Consider the following 24,649-nt stretch of genomic DNA (forward strand, 5'->3'; position numbering starts at 1 on the left):
ATGGATGGGTGGGTAGGTGGGTGGGTAGATGGGTGGTTGGTTGAATGGATGGATGATGGGTAGGTGGGTGGATGGATGGATGGGTGGGTAGGTGGTTGGGTGGATGGATGGATGGGTGGGTGGATGGATGGGTATGTGGGTGGATGGATGGATGGGTGGATGAGGTCAGTGGGTGGGTGGGTGAGTGAGTGGGTGGATGGATGGATGAATGGATGGAGGATGGATGGGTGGGTGAGTGGGTAGAGGGTGGGTGGATGGATGGAGGAAGGGTGGGTGGGTGAGTGGGTGGGTGGATAGGTGGGTGGATGGGTGGAGGATGGATGGGTGGGTGGGTGGATGGATGGAGGGATGAAGGCATATCCCTGGAGAGTTTGGGAAAAGATTGGATTTTCTCGTATCGGTGACTTGCTCCAAGTGAGACTCACCTGCATGCTTGTGCAAACCTGGCTGTCAGGGGCACTTTCCACGATGGGGTTTCATTTGAGGCTGTGGTGAAGGATGCTGGTGGGGACTGATTATCCAAAAGGCAAGATACACACAGGCTTACTTGTGCTTACTTACTAATCTGTAGTGCACAGTTCACCTGTTCTCACCACATCTTTGATGGATCCATGTGAAATTGTGCACTACAGATTAGTAAGTAAGCATCATTAAGCCCATGTGTACCTTACTTCCTGTAAGCCAGTGTGGACCGTGCTGACTAATCCGCTGCAGGACGCTGGGCATTCGCTCCTGGCAGATGAAGGCACGGTGTTTGCTTTTGCTGCACGGACACCCTCAGGGTAAATGGACCGTCACAAAAGGCATTGAAGCCGCGTGAGGCTTTCTCACTAGGGAAGCCCTCTTCATTCTTGGCTGAGGTGTGCCTGGCACGGCCTGCCCTGGCTGGCCGCCCCCCGCCCTCCACTGGCCAGCACGCTGAGTTTGGGTGGCTGGCACAGGTACCTCCTCAGGATCAGTTAGGGCAGAGTTCAAGTGTGTGTGTGTGGACACAGCACAGGCGCTGGGGTCTGAACACTGGCTCTGCAGCTTACTCGCTGTGTGACCTTGGGCCACTCACTTAACGCTGCTGAGCTCTGCTTTCCTTTTTCTGTGAAATTTGGATTAAACCCTGCTTTTCAAAGTGGCTGTGAGCATCCACCCAGAGAGCAGAAGTCCAAAATTGACACGTGTGGGTTGAATGAAAGCTGAACCCACCACAGCCAAGGACATACAGTGATTATGCAGGATGGTGGTTGGTGTCATGCAGAAATGAAAGATGCTATGTGAACATACCAAAAAAAAAAAAACAACCAAAAAACCCATTGCCGTTGAGTCGACTTCAACTCATGGTAACCTCATGTGTGTCAGAGTAGAACTATGCTCCATAGGGTTTTCAGTGGCTGAGGTTTTAGAAGTATATTGCCAGGCCTTTCATCAAAGATGCACCTGGGTGGACTTGAACCTCCAACCTTTCAGTTAGCAACCAAGAACATTAACTGTTTACACCACTGCAGGACTCGGTGGGAAGGCGCTGTCGTTGTTAGATGCTGTCAAGTTGGTTCCAACTCATAGTGACCTCACGTATAACAGAGTGAAACGCCGCCTGGTCCTGCAGCATCCTCACGGTCATTGCGATGCCGCCTGGTCCTGCAGCATCCTCACGGTCATTGCGATGCCGCCTGGTCCTGCAGCATCCTCACGGTCATTGCTGCATTTGAGCCTATTGTAGCAGCTACTGCGTTAATCCATCTCATAGAGGATCTTCTTTTTTGATGACCCTCTACTGATGTCCTTCTTCAGGGACTGGTCCCTCCTGACAACATGTCCAGAGTATATGAGACGAAGTCCGGCTGTCTTTCCATCTAAGGAGCATTCTGGCTGTACTTCCTTCAAGACAGTTTTGTTTGTTCTTCTGGCAGTCCATGGTGTACTCATTCAATATTCTTTGCCAGCGCCATAATCCAAAGGCATCAATTCTTCTTCTATCTTAGTCATTGTCCAGCTTTCACATGCATGTGGGGTGATTGGAAAGACCATGGCTTGGGTCAGTCATACCAAGAAGCTGCACTATATGAAGAAGAAAGTGGCTGTGGGAGTAGAGTGGGCTTACCTGGGGGCTGGCTCTACAGAGACATGTTCCAAGTAGAGAAAGAAAGGCAGGTATTCCAGGCAGGAAGGAGCAGGGAGGCGTGAGAAGGCACAGCCCAAAGGGTGACCATCCATTTGTAGGGGGCAGCGAGCAGGCCAGCTCCTGCAGCCGGGGTCTGATACTTCATTCATACGGGGCAACGGGGGCCGGTACACTCAGGAACTTGGGAAGATCACTGGCTCGCTCCCTGTGTGGTGTAGAGAAGGTGGGGTAGCTTCCTGGTTCTACTCTGAGTCACCTGGGATCCCAGCCTGCCCTGTGGTCAGAATGCAGCCGCCGAGCAGCGTGGGGGGAGCTGGGGACTCTGCCAGCGGCGGGAAGAGAGGCCGCTAGTGGAGCTGGTTAGCGCAGCCTGCTGCGGAGGCGGCCAGGTGCAGGGCGGTGCGGCCACAGCAGAGTCATGCAGGTTCACACACACCTGAGCAGGTGCCCTTGTCCTGGGTCGTGGTGACCTCAGCAAGTCCTGGCCCTGGGAAAGCAGACAGACAGATGGGAAGTAGCAGTGCCCAGGCCCCCAGTGCCTGCCTCGTGTGGGGCCTGGTTCCGGGCACTTTATGAGGTTCTCGTCCTTATGGCAGCCGAGGAAAGGCAAGTACTGGCTTCATTCCACAATGAGGAGCTGAAGTTTGCTGAGCCCAGGAGGTGGCCATAGTGCCTGGCTCCAAGTGACACTGCATGGAACCCAGGCCCATGGTGGCACACAGGCTCAGGAGAGCCCAGCCCAAGAGAAGGCTTCTAAATAAATAATCCAAGGCCAGTAGTGTGGCCTTGAGTGGCTTCCTTAGGTTCCCTGAGCCTGGGTATTCCTTCTGTACTTGGTCACCCTGTAGACTTATTATGGGGCTTCCATGAGGTAAGGCAGGAAGACGCCCAGCATCACACTGGGCGTTGTCCCCCAAAGTCGGCCAAGCCCTTGCGGTTTTCTCTCCCCCGCCCCTGAACTTCTCCCTAGCAGCACTCACAGTTTTCATTAACTAATCAATTTGGAAAGGAGCCCTGGTGGCACAGTAGGTAAGCACTCGGCTGCTAACCAACATGTCAGCGGTTCAAACCCACCAGCCTCTCTGTGGGAGGAAGATGTGGCAGTCACCTTCTGTAAAGATTACAACCTTGGAAACCCTATGGGGCAGTTCTACCCTGTCCTACAGGGTCACTATGAGTCAGCATTGACTCAACGGCAACAGGTAATTGAGCGGGTTTATGGTGTTCCCTGTCTCCCCCAGAATGTAACCCAAGTCCCCAGCTACCAGCTGAGTACCAGGCAGATAGAGGGGCCCATTCGTTCTGTTGGTCCAGTGAAGGAATGAAAGGCAGGTGTGGTCATTTTCTTAGGAGGACACACAGCGCCACCCAGTTTATTCGACCCTGCCCTTCGGAGCCCCCGCTGACTGGGCATAGTGCATTGGAACCCTGGGAGTGGAAAGCAGGTCCACTCACAGGCACGCTCCATCTGGTGATAGCTATCCAGAACACAGCATTAAGGAGGATTCCCAGGCCTGGAGGGCTAGTGCGGGGATGGATTAGCCATGTCTGCCACAGGCACAGGAGGAGAGGGCCAGTTTGTTATTGTTATTACTGCAACTACCACCCTCCCCACCACCAGCCCAACTCCCCCTGCGGACCACTGGCTTTGGAAGCTCTCTGTCTTCCAAACAAAGTGGCGCCTATTCTCCAGGAGTTAATCAGCATGATTTCACCTTGTTACTGTAGCCCTGGCCAAAAGCAACACACTTTGACATATAGTTAGCACCTGGGTGGTTGTGAAAGGTAGGGTACTGAAGCAAGGGTAGCTGTTCCCACCGCCTCTCCAGGTCCCTTGGCTCTGGGGACCCTGAGTCTGTACATGTTTCTCTTTTGACCCAGGGTCTTCGCGGCACGGCACACGGCTCCAGAGCATGGCTCTGCATCTTGCCAGCTGTGTGGCCCTGGGCAGATCGCCTCATCTCCTTCAATCCTCAGTTTCCTCATCTGTAAAATGGCCATGATGACACTTCCTACCTCATGGGTGTTGGGAGCAAGGTGTGAGGTTGTGCCTGTACTCGGCTCAGGGCCTGGCCTGTGCTAAGGATTTCACAATGGCTTCTTGTGATCACCGTTGTTGTTGTTGTTATGCCCCGAGCTCCACCTTCTTGCTCTGCAAGGCTGAGGTTGGATAGATGCGTTCAGAACAAGCAAGAAAGGTTGTAGATTCTGTAGACGACCACGCTCACAAATAATATCAATGGAAACGTACAAAGACCCCGAAATAGACCAGTTGCTGTTGAGTCTGACTCATGGTGACCCCGTGTGTGTCAGAGTAGAAATGTGCCCCATGGGGTTGTCAATGGCTGCGACCTTTTAGAAACAGACCAGGTCTTTCTTCCAAGGCACCTCGGATAGATTCGAACACCCCGCCTTTCAGTTAGTAGCCAAATACTTAAGTGTTTGCGCCACCCAGGCTCCATAAAAACCCCTAGAATGACCAACTGATAATTTCTTTCTGAGGTCATGGAGGGAGAGAGGGTTTCTGAACTAATAAGGTTCTACAAATATTAGGGATAATAATAATAATAATAAACCGCTGCCATCAAGTTGATTCCAGCTCAGGGTAATTCCGTGTGTTACAGATGAGGGCAGCTCCAGTGGGTTTTTTGGCTGTAATCTTTATGGAGGTGGATTTTCAGGCCTTTCTTTGTACCGCTACTGGGTGGGTTCAAACTGCCAACCTTTAAGGTAATAGTGAGAGCAATTATGACCACGTTGGAATTGTGGCGATAGCAGGCTTAGATCCTGGAGGAGTGAGTGGTTGGTCGATGAGACCAGCTCTCTCCTTGGATGGTGAGTACCCTGAAATTCAGAGAGGGGTGGGGCTGGCATAGGGGCCCCTGGAATTCAGCATCATTCCCCAAATTGGCTGCTTTGGGCATTTCTCAGCTCTTTACCAGGTCCTGAGTTGCAGGTTGCACCCCGTGGGCTGGCCCTGCTCCGTGAAAAGTCTTCCCTTCTACCCCTTTGGGGCAAGGTCTGTGGTGGACCTGACTAGGGTTCGTCTAGCAGTACTCAACCCCTTCCCTCAGAGAGTTCCCACAGTGTGGTGTGGGAATCTCACTCCTGGCCCCGTTCATTGTGAAGCAGGCCCCGATGTGTTTAGAGGGACCCATTGATCCCTTAGGTGCTCTGTGTGCTGGAAGGTGCGCGGTCACGAAAGGAGCCCGGGCTTGGGGTTGGGAAGCCCAAGGCAAGCGTGGCCCCTGCCCTTAAGCTATGTGACGTGGCTGCCTCCCCTGAGCCTTGGTTTCGGCCTGTGTTCACAGGGACACAGTCCTTGCCTGGCCCCACTCTGAGGCGTGCTAAGTAACAATGGGACGAGCAAACATACCTGAAAATGCCAAACCAACTGCGAAGCACTTTGCAAGCTGTAAAAGGGCGCGTGGACCGTCGTGGCCCCTCATGTTGCAGAATGCCCTGTAGGCACTCACACCGGCTCTGCCTAGCCGGGAGGTGGCTGCCTCCATGCTGCTCGGTCCTGGGCAGCAGGGAACCACGAAGCCACACAGGTGGGAAAATGCTCCTGTTTGGTGTCACTTGGCCTTAGGAGGAGACTTGTTAAACCAGCACTGTCAATTAAGGCCTTGTAATTTAATAATAATTCAATTAAAGGTTTTTATTGAACATCCCTGATACCTTTATGGTATTATTAGAGTAACCAGCATAATAAGGAGCAACAATTATTTACATGCCTGTTATTAAAAAAACACACACACACACACTGCACAGCAAAGGGAGAGGAGATTTCATCGTGGGAGTCAGGTTGCATGTGGTTCCTGAGTCACCGTAAAACATCCATGTTTCTTTAAGCTTCCAAGTTTCCGCTTCCCTGGACCCTCTAACGCGCTAGGCGGGCTATATTAGAATTCCTCCAGGGTTTTCATTACTGCCAGTGTTACATGGGAAGGCATCCCTGAAACCTCCATGACCAGGTATGAGGTGGATAATAAAAAACACACCCTGCAAAACCCAGCCGTAACATCCGAGGAGCAGTGTATGCTTTGTAGGGCGTGGGCATAAAACTGTCCATATACATAAGGTCCCTGGGTGTCACAAATGGCTTGGTTTGTGCTCGACTACTAGCCTAAAGGTTGGCGAGTCACACCCCCCCAGTGGTGCTGCGGAAGAAGCCCTAATGCTGTGCTTCCGTGAAGATGGTTGTTGTTGTTAGTAGTTGCTGTCAATTCTGACTCATGGCAACCCCAAAGGTGCAGAGTAGAACCGCACTCTGTAGGGTTTTCACGGCTGTGACCTTTCAGAAGCAGATTGCCAGGCCTTACTTCTGAGGCAGCACTGGGTGGATCTGAACTGCCAGCCTTTTGGGGGGTAGTCCAGTGCTTAACCATTTGCGCCACTTATAGCCAAGAAAATCCTATGGGGTAGTTATATTCTGTAACACGTGGGGCTGCCATGAGCTGGAATTGACTCCACAGCAGTGGGTTGGGTTTGATTTTCTAGTTCATATCCACGGTCTTATCCGACCCTCCCAGACCTCTTGTGAGGCAGGTATATTATTTCCGTTCTACTGATGAGGAAACCGAGGCCCAGAGAGGTGAAGTGACTTGGTGACTTCACATCCCTGGAAGCGTCAAGGCGGGGATTTGAACCCACGGTGTTGTGGGCCCTCCATAACAGAGACACCATGAGGCGGCGCGTTTCACATTTGAGAAAGACTTAAAAGGACTCTCTTTAGGGCCAGTAGAGTAAGGAAGATCCAGTTTGGGTTTCTGCCAGCTGGTTCTAAAAATGTCTAGGAAAGAAAGAAGCAAGCACGCACACGAGGAAAAGACACGGTCCCTGGGTTCTGAGCTGCCCAGTGTGATTTTGCGAGTGCAATGCATGTGACGTTTCTGGGTCTGTAGGCCAGCGTTGATTTGTTGGGTAAATCACTTCAAAATAAATCCAGGCATCCACTGATCAGCTGGGACCTCAGCAGCCCCTGGAAGTGCTGTTACCACAGGGGAGAAGGGGACCTGGACCCTGTCTGGGCTTCAGCTCACCTCTGGACAGGTGGCATGTCTGAAAGGCCCTGAGTTTGAGGAGGGGGTGTCAGGAAGGAAACATCCGGTCCCAGGAAGGAGAATGGCCGACTCTGAGTCAGAAGCGGCCCTCTTGCCAAGGGTCTTTCGCTGCCTTTAAAAAGGAGCCATCCGTGGCGGTGCGTGGTATGTTTAAAATATTTAGTGAATTTCAGAATAGAAAAATGTTCCAAGTGGCTCTTCAAAGCCTTTCTGACATTGTTCGGTTCTTAAAAGTGAGGCGTCCCAGTGCTCAGGGCGACTTCTGGGCAAGAGATAACCATGAAGTGATAATATGGAAATGAACATTGTATTAAAAAAAAGAAAGGGGAGGCGAGGTGGAGAGAGAGTCCCCTACCGAAGGCCTTTGAGGGCTGGGAGAGTTAAAAAAAAACCTGGAAGCTGTCAGATCCTGGGAAGGCAGTTGCCTGCAGTGAATCTTGCCATTGTGTGGAGCAAAGTCTTGGAACCAAAGCAGTTCAGGGGCCCGGAACAGAAAGAGCTTACACTGGCCGGTCATGACCGGTGGCCCTGAGACCCACTTGATGAATAAATGTGGCTCTTCCCCACTCACAGAGAATTATGGACAGGTAACTTCCTCCCTGGGCTGCTCCAAGTTAGAGTTTTACAAGTGCCCTTTTTTTCTTTTCTTTCTTTCTTTTTTTTTTTTTTAAACAAGAAGTGGAAACATCTGAGCTCTTTAGGACATGTAGCTACATGCTTCCCAGCAGCTGCCATTTTGAGTTGGGTTTTTTTTTTTTTAAAATTTTAATCGGCCATTTCAGCTGTAGAGCAGTCTTCATTCTCAGCCTGCACTTTTCTTCTCATCTCCATATTCCTCACCAGCCACAGAACTTTCTAGAAAATGTGCAGCAGTCAGAAGGAGAAACAGGAAGTGCTCTGGGGATACCCAAGAAAATGAAGATGATGAGAAAGAGATTGGGGGAAGGAGAGGGTTCAACTGAAAAACATCAAGGGTCAGAGCAGCTGCGTGCCACAAATCGATCAATGAGAGTGGCTGGAGCGAGGTGAGGGGGACAGAAACACTCTTTAATTTGAAGATCTATGACCTTGTAGGATGTCGCACTTCATTTGTGTTATTAGCTTCTGTGTCACAAAGGGACTTTTTATCTTACTTCTTATTTATTACTTATTTGTTCTACCTTGCTCTAAAAAAGGATTTGAGGAGGAGTCTAAATACAGCTTCCGGCCAGCTTTTCTGTGAGGCTGTCTGAGGTAAAATGTTCAGTTCCCTCAACTACATTAACTAATAAGCTGAGGACAGGAGATGGTCCACCCTCAGTCGGCCTCGAGAGAGGCTTGGCACTTTTGATGTTAGCTGTGTGGCGAGCGGGCAGGGAAGGATGGGGTGCTGGTGTGGCCCTGTAGTTCTCACAGCCTGTGAGAATCATGGCCGCCCAGGGCCTTGAGAAGGCCTCCCAGCTGTGAGGTGGTGAGTGGTGAGGCTTCTCCTTAGGGGCTCAAGTGTTGGAAACCGAATTATCCAGACGTAGTGGGAGAATCTTTCTGTCTTTTCAGTGGGAGAAGGAAATTCCCTAGACATCCTGGAGAAAGAAAATAGCCTCAGAGTTCTCCTTGAGCTGTTTAAAAGCGAGGTGAGGCTGGACTTCAAAATGCGCTTTTTATTTCTGTCACCTCACCACCAGATACACATACGCCAGATAGGAGATGGACGTGAAATGATCCCTGTATATTTACTAAACGTGTAAAGCATGTCTTAGTTTTCAGTGTCGGATGTTCTGGCCTGGTTGGTTCTGTGGCCTGGGGGATCTCCACCCCACCCCTTCGACAGCAGGAAGCATTTTGTGACATTGTTATGTTTCTGTGAGGTGTCGGCCCCCTCAGAAATTGTCAGAATTTTCTAACTGGGGAGAGGGGCCCACACTCATGACTTGAGCCCTTGGAGGGACTTGAGGCATTTGGTCCCTGAGTCAAATGATCCCTGTATATTGGTTTCCAAACGATGGTTTCTGTGCCTATAAACATTACTAAGGGTGCAAAAAAAAAAAAAAATCAAATCAAATCAAACAAACCGCTGGTGTCAAGTTGATTCCGCCTCATAGCAACCTATAGGACAGAGTAGAACTGCCCCATAGGGTTTCCAAGGCTATAATCCTTACAGAAGCAGCCTGCAACATTTTTCTCCCATGGTGCTGCTGGGAAGTTTGAACTTTGACCTTTTGGTTAGCAGCTGAGCGCTTTACCCACTGAACCATCAGGGCTCCATAGCTCCAATTTCCACTCATGATTCCTAAGTGGAAAACAAAAATGTTCTCTGCTCAGGATTTCAGAATCCTCAAGTTGGTGGAGGAAACCTTGGTTGCGTAATGGTTAAAAGCTATAGCTGCTAAGCAAAAGATCAGCAGTTTGAATCCACCACGCACTCCTTGGAAACCCTGTGGGGCAGTTCTAGTCTGTCCTGTAGGGTCGCTATGCGTCGAAATCGACTCGATGGCGATGAGTCTTTTTTTTTTTTTTTTTTTTTGGTTTTAAGTTGGTGGAGAGGCTGTGATGGGGGACTGTTTTTCCCACTCCCCACCCCTCTGTACCCCCACTTCACCTCACTGATATTGGGTGTGGCACGGTTAGCTTCACCAGGGAGTTTGTGGCTACTGTAGCAACTTTAAAATCTTCCAGGGAGAGTGAAGTTTGAAAAAACAAAAGGGTTTTCAGGATCATGGCTGTCTTATGCTGTCAGGCGCAGGCTTCCTTTTCACTTTTGCTTCTCCGACTAGCGTGTGTGATGACAGAAGGCAGGGCCTGTCCACACCTGCCTTTTGTATGTAAAGCATTGTGAGTGTTGCAGACTGGAAAGGCAGCGAGCTTCACGCACAGTTTGAGGAGGGCAGCCGGAAGACAGGGTGTGGTTCAACGTTCAGCTTCCATTTGTTAACTGCCCGGATGATGGACAAAGGCTGTGACATTCTGGCCGAGTGCCACCAGTGTCCGATGCAATTCGCTGGAGATGTCACCAGAGCCTTCTCTAACAAAACAACATCTGCAGCTGTCCACCCTGACTGCCCTGTCGGATTTGGGGACTTTTTTGCGTTAAGTTAGTGTTTTGGCAAAGGACTTTGGAATACTCATTTAGATGAGTGTCCCCCCAGCCCCCCAGGGGTCTAATGGAAGCTAAAGTCTACGTCGTGGTTAGGGATGTATGTGATAACACGGGGGAACCAGCTGTCTGTCACGCGGAGGTCTTCAAAACACCTTAACATTCTTCTTTTCTCAGTCTGCATGTTTAAATTTTACAGTGTTTCTTGCATGGACTCTGCTCTCTGAAACACTAGATTTTCCTATGATTAAAATCTCATTTTATCACAGCCACTTCTCTTAAACAAAACAAAAAATGCCTGCAAGACAGTTCAGTTTGATGTTGTGTTTCTGTAGGACTTCCTTGAATCCACTATTGTCTAAATCAGTGATTGCAACCACAGGTGATTCTGCCCTCCAGGGGATATTCTATTCTGTCCTATAGGGTCGTTATAAGTTGGAATCAACTTGATGGCAATGGGTTTTTGGTTTGGGGACATTTGGCATGTCTGGGTCCCTGGGTGAGAAGATGGTTTGGGCTTAGCTATTGACCAAAAGGTTGGTGATATGAATCCAGCCAGTGATGTCACAGAAGAAAGGCCTTGTCTTTTTTTGTGTGTTGTTAACAGTTTCTTCTTCCCACCTAATTTTATGTGCTGAGTAGATTATATATTGTCTTTTCCCCATATCAGTTGTTGATTGTTTCTACTGAGTCTCTATTTTTTTTTCTTGTATTTTATTTTGATGTGTAGGATAGTTTGTCTCCTTTGTGGTTACCTTATTATTTACTTCCATTTTTCCAAATTTAAACCCAACTTTTATTTCTTTGTATCACCTTGTCTTCCTCTCCATATGAAAGATCTATGACTACCTTTCTTCGTCCCTCTTTATGGTTTTAATGTTGTCTTCTTTTACATAATAACATCGCTGTTTTCCTTGTTTTGAGAATTTTTTAATCTTGATTTATTTTTGTGATTTCCCTGTCTGGGTTGACCTCTGATTGCTCTGCCCAGTGCCCTGGTCTTGGGCTGATACCTGATGTTATTGATTTTCTAACCAAATAACTCCCTTTAGTATTTCTTACACTTTTGGTTTGGTTTTTACAAAGAAAGACCTTGTGATCTGTTTTCATAGGGTCAAAGCCATTGAACACCCTATGGAGCTCAGTTCTACTCTGGAACCTGTGGGACCGCCATGAGTCCAAATTGACTTGTTGCAACGGGTATTTCTGATTTGGAGATACTTTTGGTCATCAGGATTTTGGCAGAGGGGTAGGGGGAATGCTAATGGCATCTAGTGGGTAGAGGCCATCTTAAAATAGCTCAAGACAGCCCAGCCCAGCCCACCCCAAGCCCCAACAAAGAATTCCAGGGTCCAAAATTAATAGTGCCCAGCTTGAGGAGCCCTGCTGTGGATGACTGCCTGGTAAGAGAGCCTTGTAGGGCTGCAGTTTGATGAAACACTCTCCTGGGCAAAGAGTCCAACATTTATATAATACCTGCTATGGAATGGGGCATTCTCACCCCATTTAGCTTCTGAGAGAACGAGGATAAGAACACCTTTCTTCAGGGGCGGAAACCAGGCCTACAGAATTGAAATCCTGTGGCTAGTCTGGGCCTTGAACCCAGGGTCGCCTGACCACAGAGCAGACTCCTTCAGTCCCCAGCCAGGTAGAGAGTGGCCTAAGGGCCGGCTTCGTGGCGGCCCTGCGCCTCCAGAAAGTTGCCCCACAGCCCTCTTTCAGCATCTGGCCCACCTGGTGCCCGTCCCCCTTCTCATCTCTCTGCCTTTCTGTCCGTGTGTCTCCCCAGGTAAAGACGAGCCTTCCAGCTACATTTGCACAACATGCAAGCAGCCCTTCACCAGCGCCTGGTTCCTGCTGCAGCACGCGCAGAACACGCACGGCTTCCGCATCTACCTGGAGCCGGGCCCGGCCAGCAGCTCGCTCACGCCGCGCCTCACCATCCCGCCGCCGCTCGGGCCCGAGGCCGTGGCCCAGTCGCCGCTCATGAATTTCCTGGGTGACAGCAACCCCTTCAACCTGCTGCGCATGACGGGCCCCCTCCTGCGCGAGCACCCGGGCTTCGGAGAGGGCCGCCTGCCTGGCACGCCGCCGCTCTTCAGCCCGCCGCCGCGCCACCACCTGGACCCGCACCGCCTCAGTGCCGAGGAGATGGGACTCGTCGCCCAGCACCCCAGTGCCTTTGACCGAGTCATGCGCCTGAACCCCATGGCCATCGACTCGCCCGCCATGGACTTCTCGCGGAGGCTGCGCGAGCTGGCGGGCAACAGCGCCACGCCGCCGCCCGTGTCGCCGGGCCGCGGCAACCCTATGCACCGGCTCCTGAACCCCTTCCAGCCCAGCCCCAAGTCCCCGTTCCTGAGCACGCCGCCGCTGCCGCCCATGCCGCCCGGTGGCACGCCGCCGCCGCAGCCCCCGACCAAGAGCAAGTCCTGCGAGTTCTGCGGCAAGACCTTCAAGTTCCAGAGCAATCTGATCGTGCACCGGCGCAGCCACACGGGCGAGAAGCCCTACAAGTGCCAGCTGTGCGACCACGCGTGCTCGCAGGCCAGCAAGCTCAAGCGGCACATGAAGACGCACATGCACAAGGCCGGCTCGCTGGCCGGCCGCTCCGACGACGGGCTCTCGGCTGCCAGCTCCCCGGAGCCGGGCACCAGCGAGCTGGCCGCCGAGGGCCTCAAGGCGGCCGACGGCGACTTCCGCCACGAGAGCGACCCGTCGCTCGGCCACGAGCCCGAGGAGGAGGACGAAGAGGAGGAGGAGGAGGAGGAGGAGCTGCTACTGGAGAACGAGAGCCGGCCCGAGTCGAGCTTCAGCATGGACTCGGAGCTGAGCCGCAGCCGCGAGAACGGCGGCGGCGTGGGCGGCGTGGCCGTGGGCGCGGGCGCGGGCGCGGCCAAGCTGGCCGACGAGAAGGCGCTGGTGCTGGGCAAGGTCATGGAGAACGTGGGCCTGGGCGCGCTGCCGCCGCAGTATGGCGAGCTGCTGGCCGACAAGCAGAAGCGCGGCTCCTTCCTGAAGCGCGCGGGCAGCGTGGCCGGCGACCCCGGCGACGATGAGGACGCGGGTGGCTGCGGGGACGCGGGCGCAGGCGGCGCGGTCAACGGGCGCGGTGGCTTCCCGGGCGCCGAGCCCTTCCCGGGGCTCTTCCCGCGCAAGCCGGCGCCGCTGCCCAGCCCCGGGCTGCCCAGCGCGGCCAAGCGCATCAAGGTGGAGAAGGACCTGGAGCTGCCGCCGGCCGCGCTCATTCCCTCGGAGAACGTGTACTCGCAGTGGCTCGTGGGCTACGCCGCGTCTCGCCACTTCATGAAGGACCCCTTCCTGGGCTTCACGGACGCGCGCCAGTCGCCCTTCGCCACGTCGTCCGAGCACTCGTCTGAGAACGGCAGCCTGCGCTTCTCCACGCCGCCCGGCGACCTGCTGGACGGCGGGCTGTCGGGGCGCAGCGGCACGGCCAGCGGGGGCAGCACGCCGCACCTGGGCGGCCCGGGCCCGGGGCGGCCCAGCTCCAAGGAGGGCCGGCGCAGCGACACGTGCGAGTACTGCGGCAAGGTGTTCAAGAACTGCAGCAACCTGACGGTGCACCGGCGGAGCCACACCGGTGAGCGGCCTTACAAGTGCGAGCTGTGCAACTACGCGTGTGCGCAGAGCAGCAAGCTCACGCGCCACATGAAGACGCACGGGCAGATCGGCAAGGAGGTGTACCGCTGCGACATCTGCCAGATGCCCTTCAGCGTCTACAGCACCCTGGAGAAACACATGAAAAAGTGGCACGGCGAGCACTTGCTGACTAACGACGTCAAAATCGAGCAGGCCGAGCGCAGCTAAGGCGCCGCCGCCGCCACCATCCGGCCAGCGCGCCGCTGCCGTCGGCCCGGTCCCCGCACCTGTACAGTGGACCTGTTGCCAACCGAGAGAATGCTAACCTGACTCGCCTGCGTGTCCCCGCCACTTAGCACCCCGCGTGTCCCCGCGTGTCCCCGGGGCGCAGGGGAGGCGGCACTCCAACCCAACCTGTGTCTGCAAAGTCCTATGGAAACCCGAGGGTGGATTAAGGCAGCAAACATTGTGGAGCCTTTTAACTGTGCAATAATTTCTGTATTTATTGGGTTTTGTAATTTTTTTTTTTTTGGCATGTGCAGGTACTTTTTATTATAATTCTTTCTGTTGAAATTCCTTTAAACGATTCTGTTGGATATCCATCCCTTCATTTTTTTTAAGCCGGTAGTAGCCTGAGGTGATTTACAATGTAGAAGGGAAGCCTATCTTTTAAATTATAATTTTTTGTGGGGGGGGGGGGCGCTGCTTTTTTGAAATTTAAGCTAAGCATGTGTAATTTCTTGTGAAGAAGCCAACACTTAAATGACTTTTAAAGTCGTTTACTCTTTTGATTCCTTCTCTTTTCTTTTGTCCTGAGATGACAAAGCGGCATGCGTTGTGAGGGGGGCGGGGGTGTGGATATACAGCGATAACAATCTTTAAAGTTGTAGCACTTTGTTTCAGGATTGGAATGGAGATGTGGCACGGATGACGTCCTGCGCAGCAGCGGCCTGTTCTGTCTTGATTTCAACCCTCGCGTTATATAAGGAAAACTTTTGGTGGTGGTGGGGAGGAGAGAGGCACCTTGAGGGGCAGGTGCCACTCCGCACCGCCAGAGAAGGGGGAAGGGCTTTGAGAGCAGGCGCCAGAGACTGGCCCAAGAGCCTCTGAAGTCGTGCATGAACACGGCGCGCTGTCCTTTTCCTGGAGTGTTGTATGCCCTGGGATGCTGTCTTGGCTCTTTGCTGTAGATCAGGCTAAATGAAATAGGCAAGCGTCCTTTTTGGGGTAGATGGTAGTGGCCTGCCATGACACAGAAAGGAAGACACCGTGCTGGTCGTGCAGCTTCTCCTGGCTTGATGGCCTCTCTCTCTGCGCCACCCCACCATATAAATCCCATGTTGGATATTGCTACAAGTGATAATGGGTAGGTCTCAAGCAGACAGATGCCCTGATGGTTACCTGAGGAAGTCAGTCAGTGCCCTCTCATCTAAGGCACCTGGTGACATCATAGGCAGAGGGGAAAAGTCTTGTGAATTTCTTTCTAGTCCCTTTTCTCGGGAAAGCAGAGGAAGGAACCCAGCGCTACTTCCCAGTTTTTTTCCCCCATCCCGTTAGGTTGCAAGGAACTGCACATTGGACTGTTGAGATTAGACATTTGGATTTTGTTGACCCGCACTTTAAAGCTTTTGTTTGCATTTAAATGAAATGGCTTCTCAACAAGAAATTGCAGCATAGTCTTCTCCTTGGCCCAGAGGTGGGTTAGACTGTAAGGGACAGCTGAGATGGAGTGTCAGTGTTGCTAAGCGTGGCGTTCACAATACTGGCACTATAAAGAACAAAATAAAATAATTTATTGGACAGTTTTTCTGCTGCCATCCAATTTGACGTGAGTGCCTTGGAAACTGATCTTCCTATTTGAGTCTCTTGAGACAAATGCAAAACTTTTTTTTTTTTTTGAAATGAAAAGACTTTTTAAAAAAGTGAGATGAGAAAAGTACATTCTTTAGAAACAAACAAAGCCACATTTACTTTAAATACATTAAAAAACAAAAACAAAAACAAACCCTGGTTGAAGATAGAGGACATGAAATGCCATAAGACCCAGTCAAATGAAGACACAAACCCAGCACAACTTTGGACGCCTGTTAGTTGAATTACCCTCAGCCCTTTTTTTGTTTTGGGGACAACGCTGCTTAGATATGGAGTGGAGGTGATTTACTGCTGAATTTACTGCTCAAGTGACACAAGTTACGTGCTGATATCGTTGAATGAAAAACAAACAATTCAGGAACAATGGCGCATTTTTTTCTAAAGTTAAATTTAGTGCACTCTGTCTTAAAAATACGTTTACAGTATTGGATACAAACAAGGGTGAAAAAAAATTGTGTGTGTGTGTGTGTGTGTGTGTTGGAGCGGTCTTTTTTTCAAAGTTTGCTTAATAGGTTATACAAAAATGCCACAGTGGCCATGTGTATATTGTTTTCCTTTGGTGACGGGGTTTTAGTATATATTATATATATTAAAATTTCTTGATGACTGTAAAAGTGGACCAGTATTCGTAATAATCGAGAATGCCTGGGCATTTTACAAAACAAGAAAAAAAAAAAAAAAAAAACCACCCCTTTTCTTTTCCTTGAAAAATGTTGCAGTAAAATTTACATGGTGGGTCTATAAATTTGTTCTTGTCCCAGTAACTGTAAAGTCGGAGTTTTAGTAAATTTTTTTCTGCCTTGGGTGTTGAATTTTTATTTCAAAAAAATGTATAGAAACTTGTATTTGGGGATTAAAAGGGGGTTGCTACACCATGTAGAAAAAGTATGTAGAAAAAAAAAGTGCTAAATATTGTTATTGCTTTGCAGAAAAAAAAAAAAAAAATCACATTTCTGACCTGTACTTATTTTTCTCTTCCCACCTCCCTCTGGAATGGATATATTGGTTGGTTCATATGACGTAGGCACTTGCTGTATTTTTACTGGAGCTTGTAATTTTTTAACTGTAAGCTTGTCCTTTTAAAGGGATTTAATGTACCTTTTTGTTAGTGAATTTGGAAATAAAAAGAAAAAAAAACCAAAAAAACAAAAACAAACAGGCTGCCATAATATATTTTTTTAATTTGGCAGGATAAAATATTGCAAAAAAAAAAAAAAAATTTGTATGTTAAGTCCTTACTGTACAGGAGAAAAAAAAAGGTTGTTTGACAACCTCTGAGGAAAAGAAACAAAAGGAAATAGTTCACTGCTTTGGTTCCCACATCATTTTAGTTGTATATATTTTTGTCAGAATTGGCCTACACAAAGGACTGTTGGCATCACAGGGCGTCCCTCTGAAGGCCCCAAACCTTGCATCAAGGCTCCCTGGTGTGGCCATAGGAGACCTGGCGGGGAATTCGCTGTTCGTGTTGAGTGGGAAAATCCGTTGTTGTAAAGTTGTTGGTGACATTCCACAGAGTCCTCCCTTTCTCTAAGAGGCCATCTGTCAGATGAGAGTAGAAATCCAGAGGGCATCTCTGGCATTGCCACGGTGGCGGCCGCCGCCTCCGACACCACCACCTCTCCCGCCCGTAAGAGCAGAGAGAAATGCAAACGGGGTTTCTTAGTCCTTGAAAACACATCGAATGTCCTGAAAGGAGCTGGTGCATCCGCCAGGCCCAGGTGACGCAGTCTGCTGCCGAGCCCAGTGTTAAGCCGGGTTCTGGAAGGCGAGGCCAGGGCCGGCGCCCTGACCCAGCTCAGCCAGGACCCCTGCGTCCCCTGGAGAGCGCTGGCCTGTTGTCTCTTGACCTGCTTTGCTGCTTTTCTCTCCGAAACTTACATTCGGACATTCGGTCAGTCTCCGAGTGCCGAGGGCCTGGGATGAATTCGGTGCCTTTCCGTTTCTCTCTCTCCTTCCTGTGTGTCCACCTCCAGCGTCTTTGTCGGCCTTTATTTGTTCATTTCATTTCTTTACCTTCTCCCTTCCCCCTCCTTTTTCTTTCTTTTCTCTTTTTTTTGTAAAGCCAAGTAGCTTTGAAATAATAAAGTGGTGGTTTTTTGGATGAGGGAATAATTTTTTTTAAATACCTATATCAGAAAGGCATTTTTTTTTTAAATTTTAATTTCAGGAAATGTAAGAAAATGTTCTTTCAGGTTAGGGAAGCATAACCAAGCACCCTTTGGGGCAGATCTGAACCACATGCGGAAATCTCTCTTCTGGGAGCATTGTGTTTCATGGGCTCTGTGCTCCTTGCCACTTACCCTTGCAAAGTTAAGGGGAGAAGGAGGGAGAACAGTGAGACTTGAGTTTCCTGCCCGCTTGACCCAGAGACCCAGGGGCTGCCGCTCATGTGGCCACGCTGCGAAGACAACCAGAGCCCCCCAGGTATCCCCTGCAGTTAGGACAGCTCACCAGCTCTCACCAGCAGCTGTTCACTGGCTTAAACCAAGCCACCAGAATGCCAGGACTAAGCCATCCTAAAGCATAGGCATCACGTCTCTGTCGGTAGCAGAGAAGAGAGCATTTTGCTGCCCTTGTGTGTTTAGAACACCAACACCGAAGCAGCTGGCCCAGTGAGAGAGGCCCTACCCCTGGATGCCCCCCGGCCAACCTCAGGCCAGTTTCCACACTGCCAGAACTTTCTTCAATGTTGCCCCAAATTGGAATCTGCCACTTACCTTTAGAGGGTTGTTGACGGCGAGAGGAGGGACTGAGTCACTCTTAGCCAAACTCAACAAGTATGGAAAGCAGCCTTTCACCCCGCTTCTGAAGACCAGTCAGTCAGCTGAAGGTTTTGTTGAACACAGGCAACCCTGGGACCTCAGTGCTCTTTGTATCTCAGCCTGCAAAGCAAAGTTACCTTGATTTCAGTTGTTTGCATTTGTACTGGCAAGGCGAAATATTTTATTACCTTTTCTATTACTTATTGTATGAGCTTTTGTTGTTTACTTGGAGGTTTTGTCTTTTACTACGAGTTTGGAACTATTTATTATTGCTTGGTATTTGTGCTCCGTTTAAGAAACGGGCACTTTTTTTTTTTTTATTATTATGGATAAAATGTTGAGATGACAGGCAGTCATGTCAATATGGCTTAGTAAAATATTTATTGTTCCTTTGATTCTCTGTACAAGATTTTGGGCCTCTTTTTTTCCCTTAATGTCACAATGTTGAGTTCAGCATGTGTCTGCCATTTCATTTGTACGCTTGTTGAAAACCAAGTTTGTTCTGGTTTCAAGTTATAAAAATAAATTGGACATTTAACTTGATCTCCAAACCTTGTCCATTTCTGTGTCTCTTAAGGGTGGGGGATGGACAGCTTGTTTCCAGGGGTGAATAGAAGGTCTCTTGCCATTTTCCTTCTGACCCAAAGCCTTAGGTCCACATCTGGGAGGAGAGGAGCTAACATGAGAGACCGCTGGTTTCACTGACCTGCATGAAGCAGCGTGACTTAGGACAGAGGTTCTCAGCCCCTCCTGACCCACGCAGGTGTCATTTGGGAGCTTTGGAAATCCCCAGTGCCCAGGCCACACCCCACACCAATTCCACGAGAATCTCTGGAAATGGGACCAGGCCACAGGATTCTTGAAAATGAATGGGAGATTCACATCCACAGCCAAGGTCGGGGACAAGTAGTTTAGAAGAAAAAGCACTTTGCTGGGAATTACTAGACTTGGGTTTGGTTAAATTCCGCTAACATGTCCTGAATACCAGTATGAGCCATTGGATGAAGCACTGAGGGGTCAGAATGAGGAAGATGGAGACCCTGCCCCAAGGTCCACAATGGCTGTCTACCTTGGGCAGGTCCTTCAGTTTCCCCATCTACAAAATGAGGTTTTTGGACAAGGCGGCCCAATGACCACCCATGATTTTTTGAGAAAACCCCACAGGAAGACTTGTCTCCCTCCCTGTGTTAACAGATTTGAGGAAACTTTCTTTGGAGACACCCTTGCAGATCTAGAAGAGGAAGCAAGGTCTTACAGAGTGAAATAGCCATTTAGCTTGGCTCTTCTCAGTGCTGGGAACGGCATAGCCAACAGGATGGGGATCGAAGCAGGCCGTGCTCTGTTGGGTTTCAGCCACTTAGGCACAAAAGAACATTTGCCTGAGTGAGGGTCGGCCCTGCCCTGGCTCAGAAGGGGTCAGTGACCTACTGAGTCCTTGACCACTCTCTTCCCATGTTTTTTACTCCTAAAGGGACAAAAAACATTCCACTCCAACCCCTTCTGGACACACTGATGGGCACTAACCATGAACTAGGTGCCGAGCTAGGTAGCCAAGGAGTCTTTGCAAAGACAGCTTGCAAAAAATGAAAACATCAAGCCTCCCTGCTAAGGTGTGTCGTCGGCTCTACTCACAGGCAGAGATGAGAAGAAAAACAAGGGGATCACGTTCTTCTATGTCCCTTCTTCACCCCAAAGAAATCACCATTCTCCCAAGGCCATGTGGAGCAAAAGAAGTGGGGTTTGAATTCCACAATAAACATGGAGCTGGATGCCATCCGGGAGAAGACCTGCTGTTCAGCATTTTCTAGGGGCTTGAAGAATAAGCATTGCCAGAGACGCAATTCTGCTTTCTGTCGGTCCTGGGCTTCGCTTTCCCCAGGTGGCTTTTAAAACACAGATGTCTGAGGCTTTTTGTTTCTTTCCCATACAGAAAGCAGAACCAAGATGCTCACTTTCTAGTTGGAATACACAGGGATGGGCTCATTTTGGGGCGACTCTCCATTTTAGGGTTGGTGAGGAAACACCTAGACAGAGTATTGGAAATTGCTGAAGGTGAGTGTGTTAACACTCGTGGCTGCCTGTCCCTCACACAGCCCACCCCTCCCACAGCCCTTCTAAGAAGGCCAAGTTTGGAGATTACTAGTGGGCCAAAGGATAGGCTCAACTCAGTTCTTCACCATGGCTCCATCAGTAACTAGCCCTGTAACATTGGGTCAATTCCATCCCCTTTCTGAGCCTGTTTCCTCACCTGGAAAACGGGGAGTTAAGGTGATCTGGAAGAGCCCATTTTGTCTCCAAATAGTTGGACCTGATGAGAGTACATGTGTGTTCTGAGTAACAATTTGTTGGGGATGTTAATGTTCAGATTACAAACATCAGGATGAGGACTCGTTCTTAAGAAGAGAAAATCATCATTGCTGGTTGTGCCTTGGCATTTTCAGCTACCTTGCAAGTCACAGGGTCTTCATGTTTTCCAAGCAACCCCAATCGTGGCTCAGGGCATCACAGCAGATTGCTGAATGCCTCACTCCTGAGCTCTAGGTCCAGCAATTAAAACCAGAAAACATGCCCTTCTGCTTCAGAGATAAAACTCTATGAATAGAGCTTTTTTTTTTTTTTTTTTTTTTTAATGTTAATGTGATGGAAATACATAATGAAGCTCATGTAACTTTCAAGCCAAGAAGGATGAAAATTCTGACTTTCAGGTGCACAGGTGAAGCCTTAGTCACTAATTGCCCGCCCTGCATAATCTTCAAAACACTTTTGTAGGATCCTGGTCACAGACTATCTAGGATGCTCTAAAGAAGTCAAAATAGGCTGAGCTCGGAAGTCAATTTAATTCCCAAAGCATAGACTGAGCTGGATGTCAGGCTGGGCACACAGGGAGCACTTGCCTGGACTTTGCCATCCAGGAGCTCCCCTGTTCCATGAGGGTGATACCTTATGAAATAGGACTACTGTCAGTGGAACGTGGGCAGTGAGAGAAGCCAGGAAGAGGGAGCAACTAACCCAGGAGAGAAAAGATTAGGGAAATTGTGCTGCTCCTTGAAAGATGAGTAACGATTTGCCAGGCAGATGAGGACAGATGAGGGGGCAATGGCAGGTTTTGCGGAGGTTGTGACATGGGCAAATGCATGGGGGTTGGAAATGCACAGTCAGTACCATGGAGATGCTGAATCCTAGAGTGGGCTGAAACCCTGAAGTCATCTAGTACAACCCCGTGTAGCATAGGAATTATTTCCTAAGCCCTAAAGTGTAGCACACCCATCCATCTATGCATGGATGTATCCATGTACCCATGCACCCATCCATGCACCCATCCATCCATCCCTCCATGCATCCATGCATCCATCCCTCCATGCATCCCTCCATGCATCCCTCCATGCATGCATCCATGCATCCATGCATCCATCCATCCATGCATCCATCCATCCATGCATCCATCCATCCATGCATCCATGCATCCATGCATCCATGCATCCATGCATCCATCCATGCATCCATCCATGCATCCATCCATGCATCCATCCATGCATCCATCCATGCATCCATCCATCCATCCATCCATCCATCCATCCATCCATCCATCCGTCCGTCCGTCCGTCCGTCCGTCCGTCCGTCCGTCCGTCCGTCCGTCCGTCCATCCGTCCGTCCATCCGTCCATCCGTCCATCCGTCCATCCGTCCATCCGTCCATCCATCCATCCGTCCATCCATCCATCCATCCATCCATCCACCCATCCACCCATCGTTCATTTGATAAGCATTTACCTAAGGCCTCTCCTGCCTTTCAGGGTTTAGAATGGGACCTATATTCAATCATTCAGGCGCTCATTCCCTTAATGCTCCTGGAGCGCCTACTGAGTTCCTAGCACTCCTGGGCCCTGGGGATGCAGTCCATGCCCAGAATTACTCCCCACAAGCCAGGGAGGCAGGGAGTGAGCAGACAATCTGCCTGTTGGACAGGAGTTCAGGGTCCAGCAGACACCTGGAGGAAATGTTCATGTTTTTCACTACAGATGAGAAAAACCAGTCCTCACCCGACTGTGCCCTACCCCCTATGGTTTATTCCTCACAGGCCACAGTGAAAACAAATCCTGTGTTCCTGTGACTTTTTATAAAAATTAATTAAAAAATTTAAAAATAAGAAATACCTAATTTAGGCCATATCCCAGGATGTTCAACGAAGGGTCCTGTCTAAAGGAAGTGGATGATTGCCCTTGTTGTTCAAACCCTTAGTCATAAGATGATACTGCCATGTCGCTCATGGGAGAGGCCATGTAAGGCTTGCTTTGTACAAAATGCAGGTCAGGCCGAGGTTTCCAAAGGCTAAGCCAACTCCCAGAAAAGTAAGGAGCCACCGAGGGTCAGAGACAGGGCCTCCTTCCCTCCCTCACCTCTTCCCAGCCCTTTGTCATTCCTTCGCCATCCACATCCTTCAGGGCAGGCTGGAGGCAATGGTGCTGCGTTATAAAGTTGGTAAGTGAAAGAAAGACATTGAGAGGCAGACTGCAGGTGAAACCCCCAACCCCCAACTACCTTTTGCACTCAACAAAACTCAGCCCTTTCACTTGGGTTTGGAGGTATAATTGAGGGTTCAGCTTGCTACCTTGATCACGTTTCAACCACATTTCCCTCTTCCCTTTGTAAAGCTCTGGGGTCGTGTATATCAAGGGCCCTAACAGCGTTCGGACTATTTGTTCTGGTGATGTCATTCTTGAAAACTGTCTCAAGTATACTAACTAGTGATTCCTAGACAGAAGAAAAGCTATATTCCTATACAGGGCCATTTCAGCATTACATTAAGTAAATATTTGATTATATAACAATTTGTATCCTTACCTCTTTCCATAAGGCTTTGAGGAGATGAACAGGAAACATAATAAAATGTAAATAAGTAGTAAAATACCAGGACTGGAGAGATGAAAAGACAGAGTAAGGTGTATAACGAACATAAAAATATAGCCCTTTGAAGCGGGGCATACATTGGTACACTTCAATCATAAATATGACTCTAAGCTTCTTGGTAGCCAAAGGGACAACAGAAACACAGACACACTGATGATTACTCACAAGGAGAAAGCATACCAGCGAAAGACACACACAATTGCAAAATTTTGGAAGCAGTCTCAATGTTCAACAGTAGGGAAGTAAATGAGTAAGGAAGCATTTGTTCACTATGGAATATTTATCCAAATATTTATCCATCTAAATTGAGGAGGTTAAGGCTTTAGTAGTAACAGGAAAACTGTAAATAAGATAATGTTAAGTTTTAACAGAATAGAAAATATTCCTATGCTATGATTCACAATTACATGCTAAACGTATATATGGATGCATATGTGTCAGATGGAAACCCTGGTGGAGTAGTAGTTAAGTGCTACAGCTGCTAACCAAAACGTCAGCAGTTCGAATCCACCAGGCGCTCCTTGGAAACTCTATGGGACAGTTCTACTCTACCCTATAGGGTCGCTATGAGTCAGAATCGACTCGACGGCAGCGGGTTTGGTTTTTTGGTTTGGTGTGTCAGATGCAGATGTGTGGGTGAAAGCTGGTCAGAAAAGTATTTTTCCTCCCTTTTCTAAAAGTTCAGGAAGTTAGTCCCATTTCCTCTGTAGCTAGAAGTATTCAGGTGAATCTAACTGATTTTCGTATGTTGATCTTGTACCCTGCCACTTTGCTGAATTCTTCTATTAGTTCCAGTAGCTTTCTTGTGGAGCGCTGGGGTTTTCTATGTATATGATCATGTCATCTGTGAACAGGGATAGTTTTATTTCTTCCTTACCGATTTGTATACCCTTTATTTCCCTTTTGTGTCTTATTGCTCTAGTTAGGACTTCCAGTACAATATTGAATAACAGTGGTGATAAATGGCATCCTTGTCTGGTGTCCATTCTCAAGGGGAATGTTTTCAGTCTCTTCCCATTGAGAATAATATTGGCTGTTGCCTTTGTATACATGCCTTTAATATGTTGAGGAATTTTCCTTCTGTTTTTATTTTGCTGAGAGTTTTTATTAAGAATGGTTGTTGGACTTTATCAAATGTCTTTTCTGCATCAATTGAGGTGATCATGTGATTCTTCTTTGTTTTATTTGTGTGGTGGATTACATTGATTAATTTTCTAATATTGAACCATCCTTGAATACCTGGTGTGAATCCC

At 49.2% G+C, this 24,649-nt stretch overlaps 1 protein-coding gene across 4 annotated transcripts in view; it reads left to right on the top strand.

Moving 5' to 3' along the window:
* Positions 1-19,015, top strand: part of BCL11B (BCL11 transcription factor B) — a 107,169-nt gene extending 88,154 nt beyond the window's left edge. For all 4 annotated transcript variants that reach the window (XM_049897904.1, XM_049897908.1, XM_049897907.1 and 1 more), the window contains one exon: positions 12,042-19,015. In XM_049897904.1, the coding sequence (XP_049753861.1) occupies positions 12,042-14,080 (2,039 nt within the window). In that variant the 3' untranslated portion in view covers positions 14,081-19,015. The remainder of the gene's footprint in view (positions 1-12,041) is intronic.
* Positions 19,016-24,649: the final 5,634 nt, after the last annotated feature.

The sequence above is a fragment of the Elephas maximus genome, chromosome 10 (genome assembly GCF_024166365.1).
Source record: "Elephas maximus indicus isolate mEleMax1 chromosome 10, mEleMax1 primary haplotype, whole genome shotgun sequence".
NCBI classification, from domain to species: Eukaryota; Metazoa; Chordata; class Mammalia; order Proboscidea; family Elephantidae; genus Elephas; species Elephas maximus.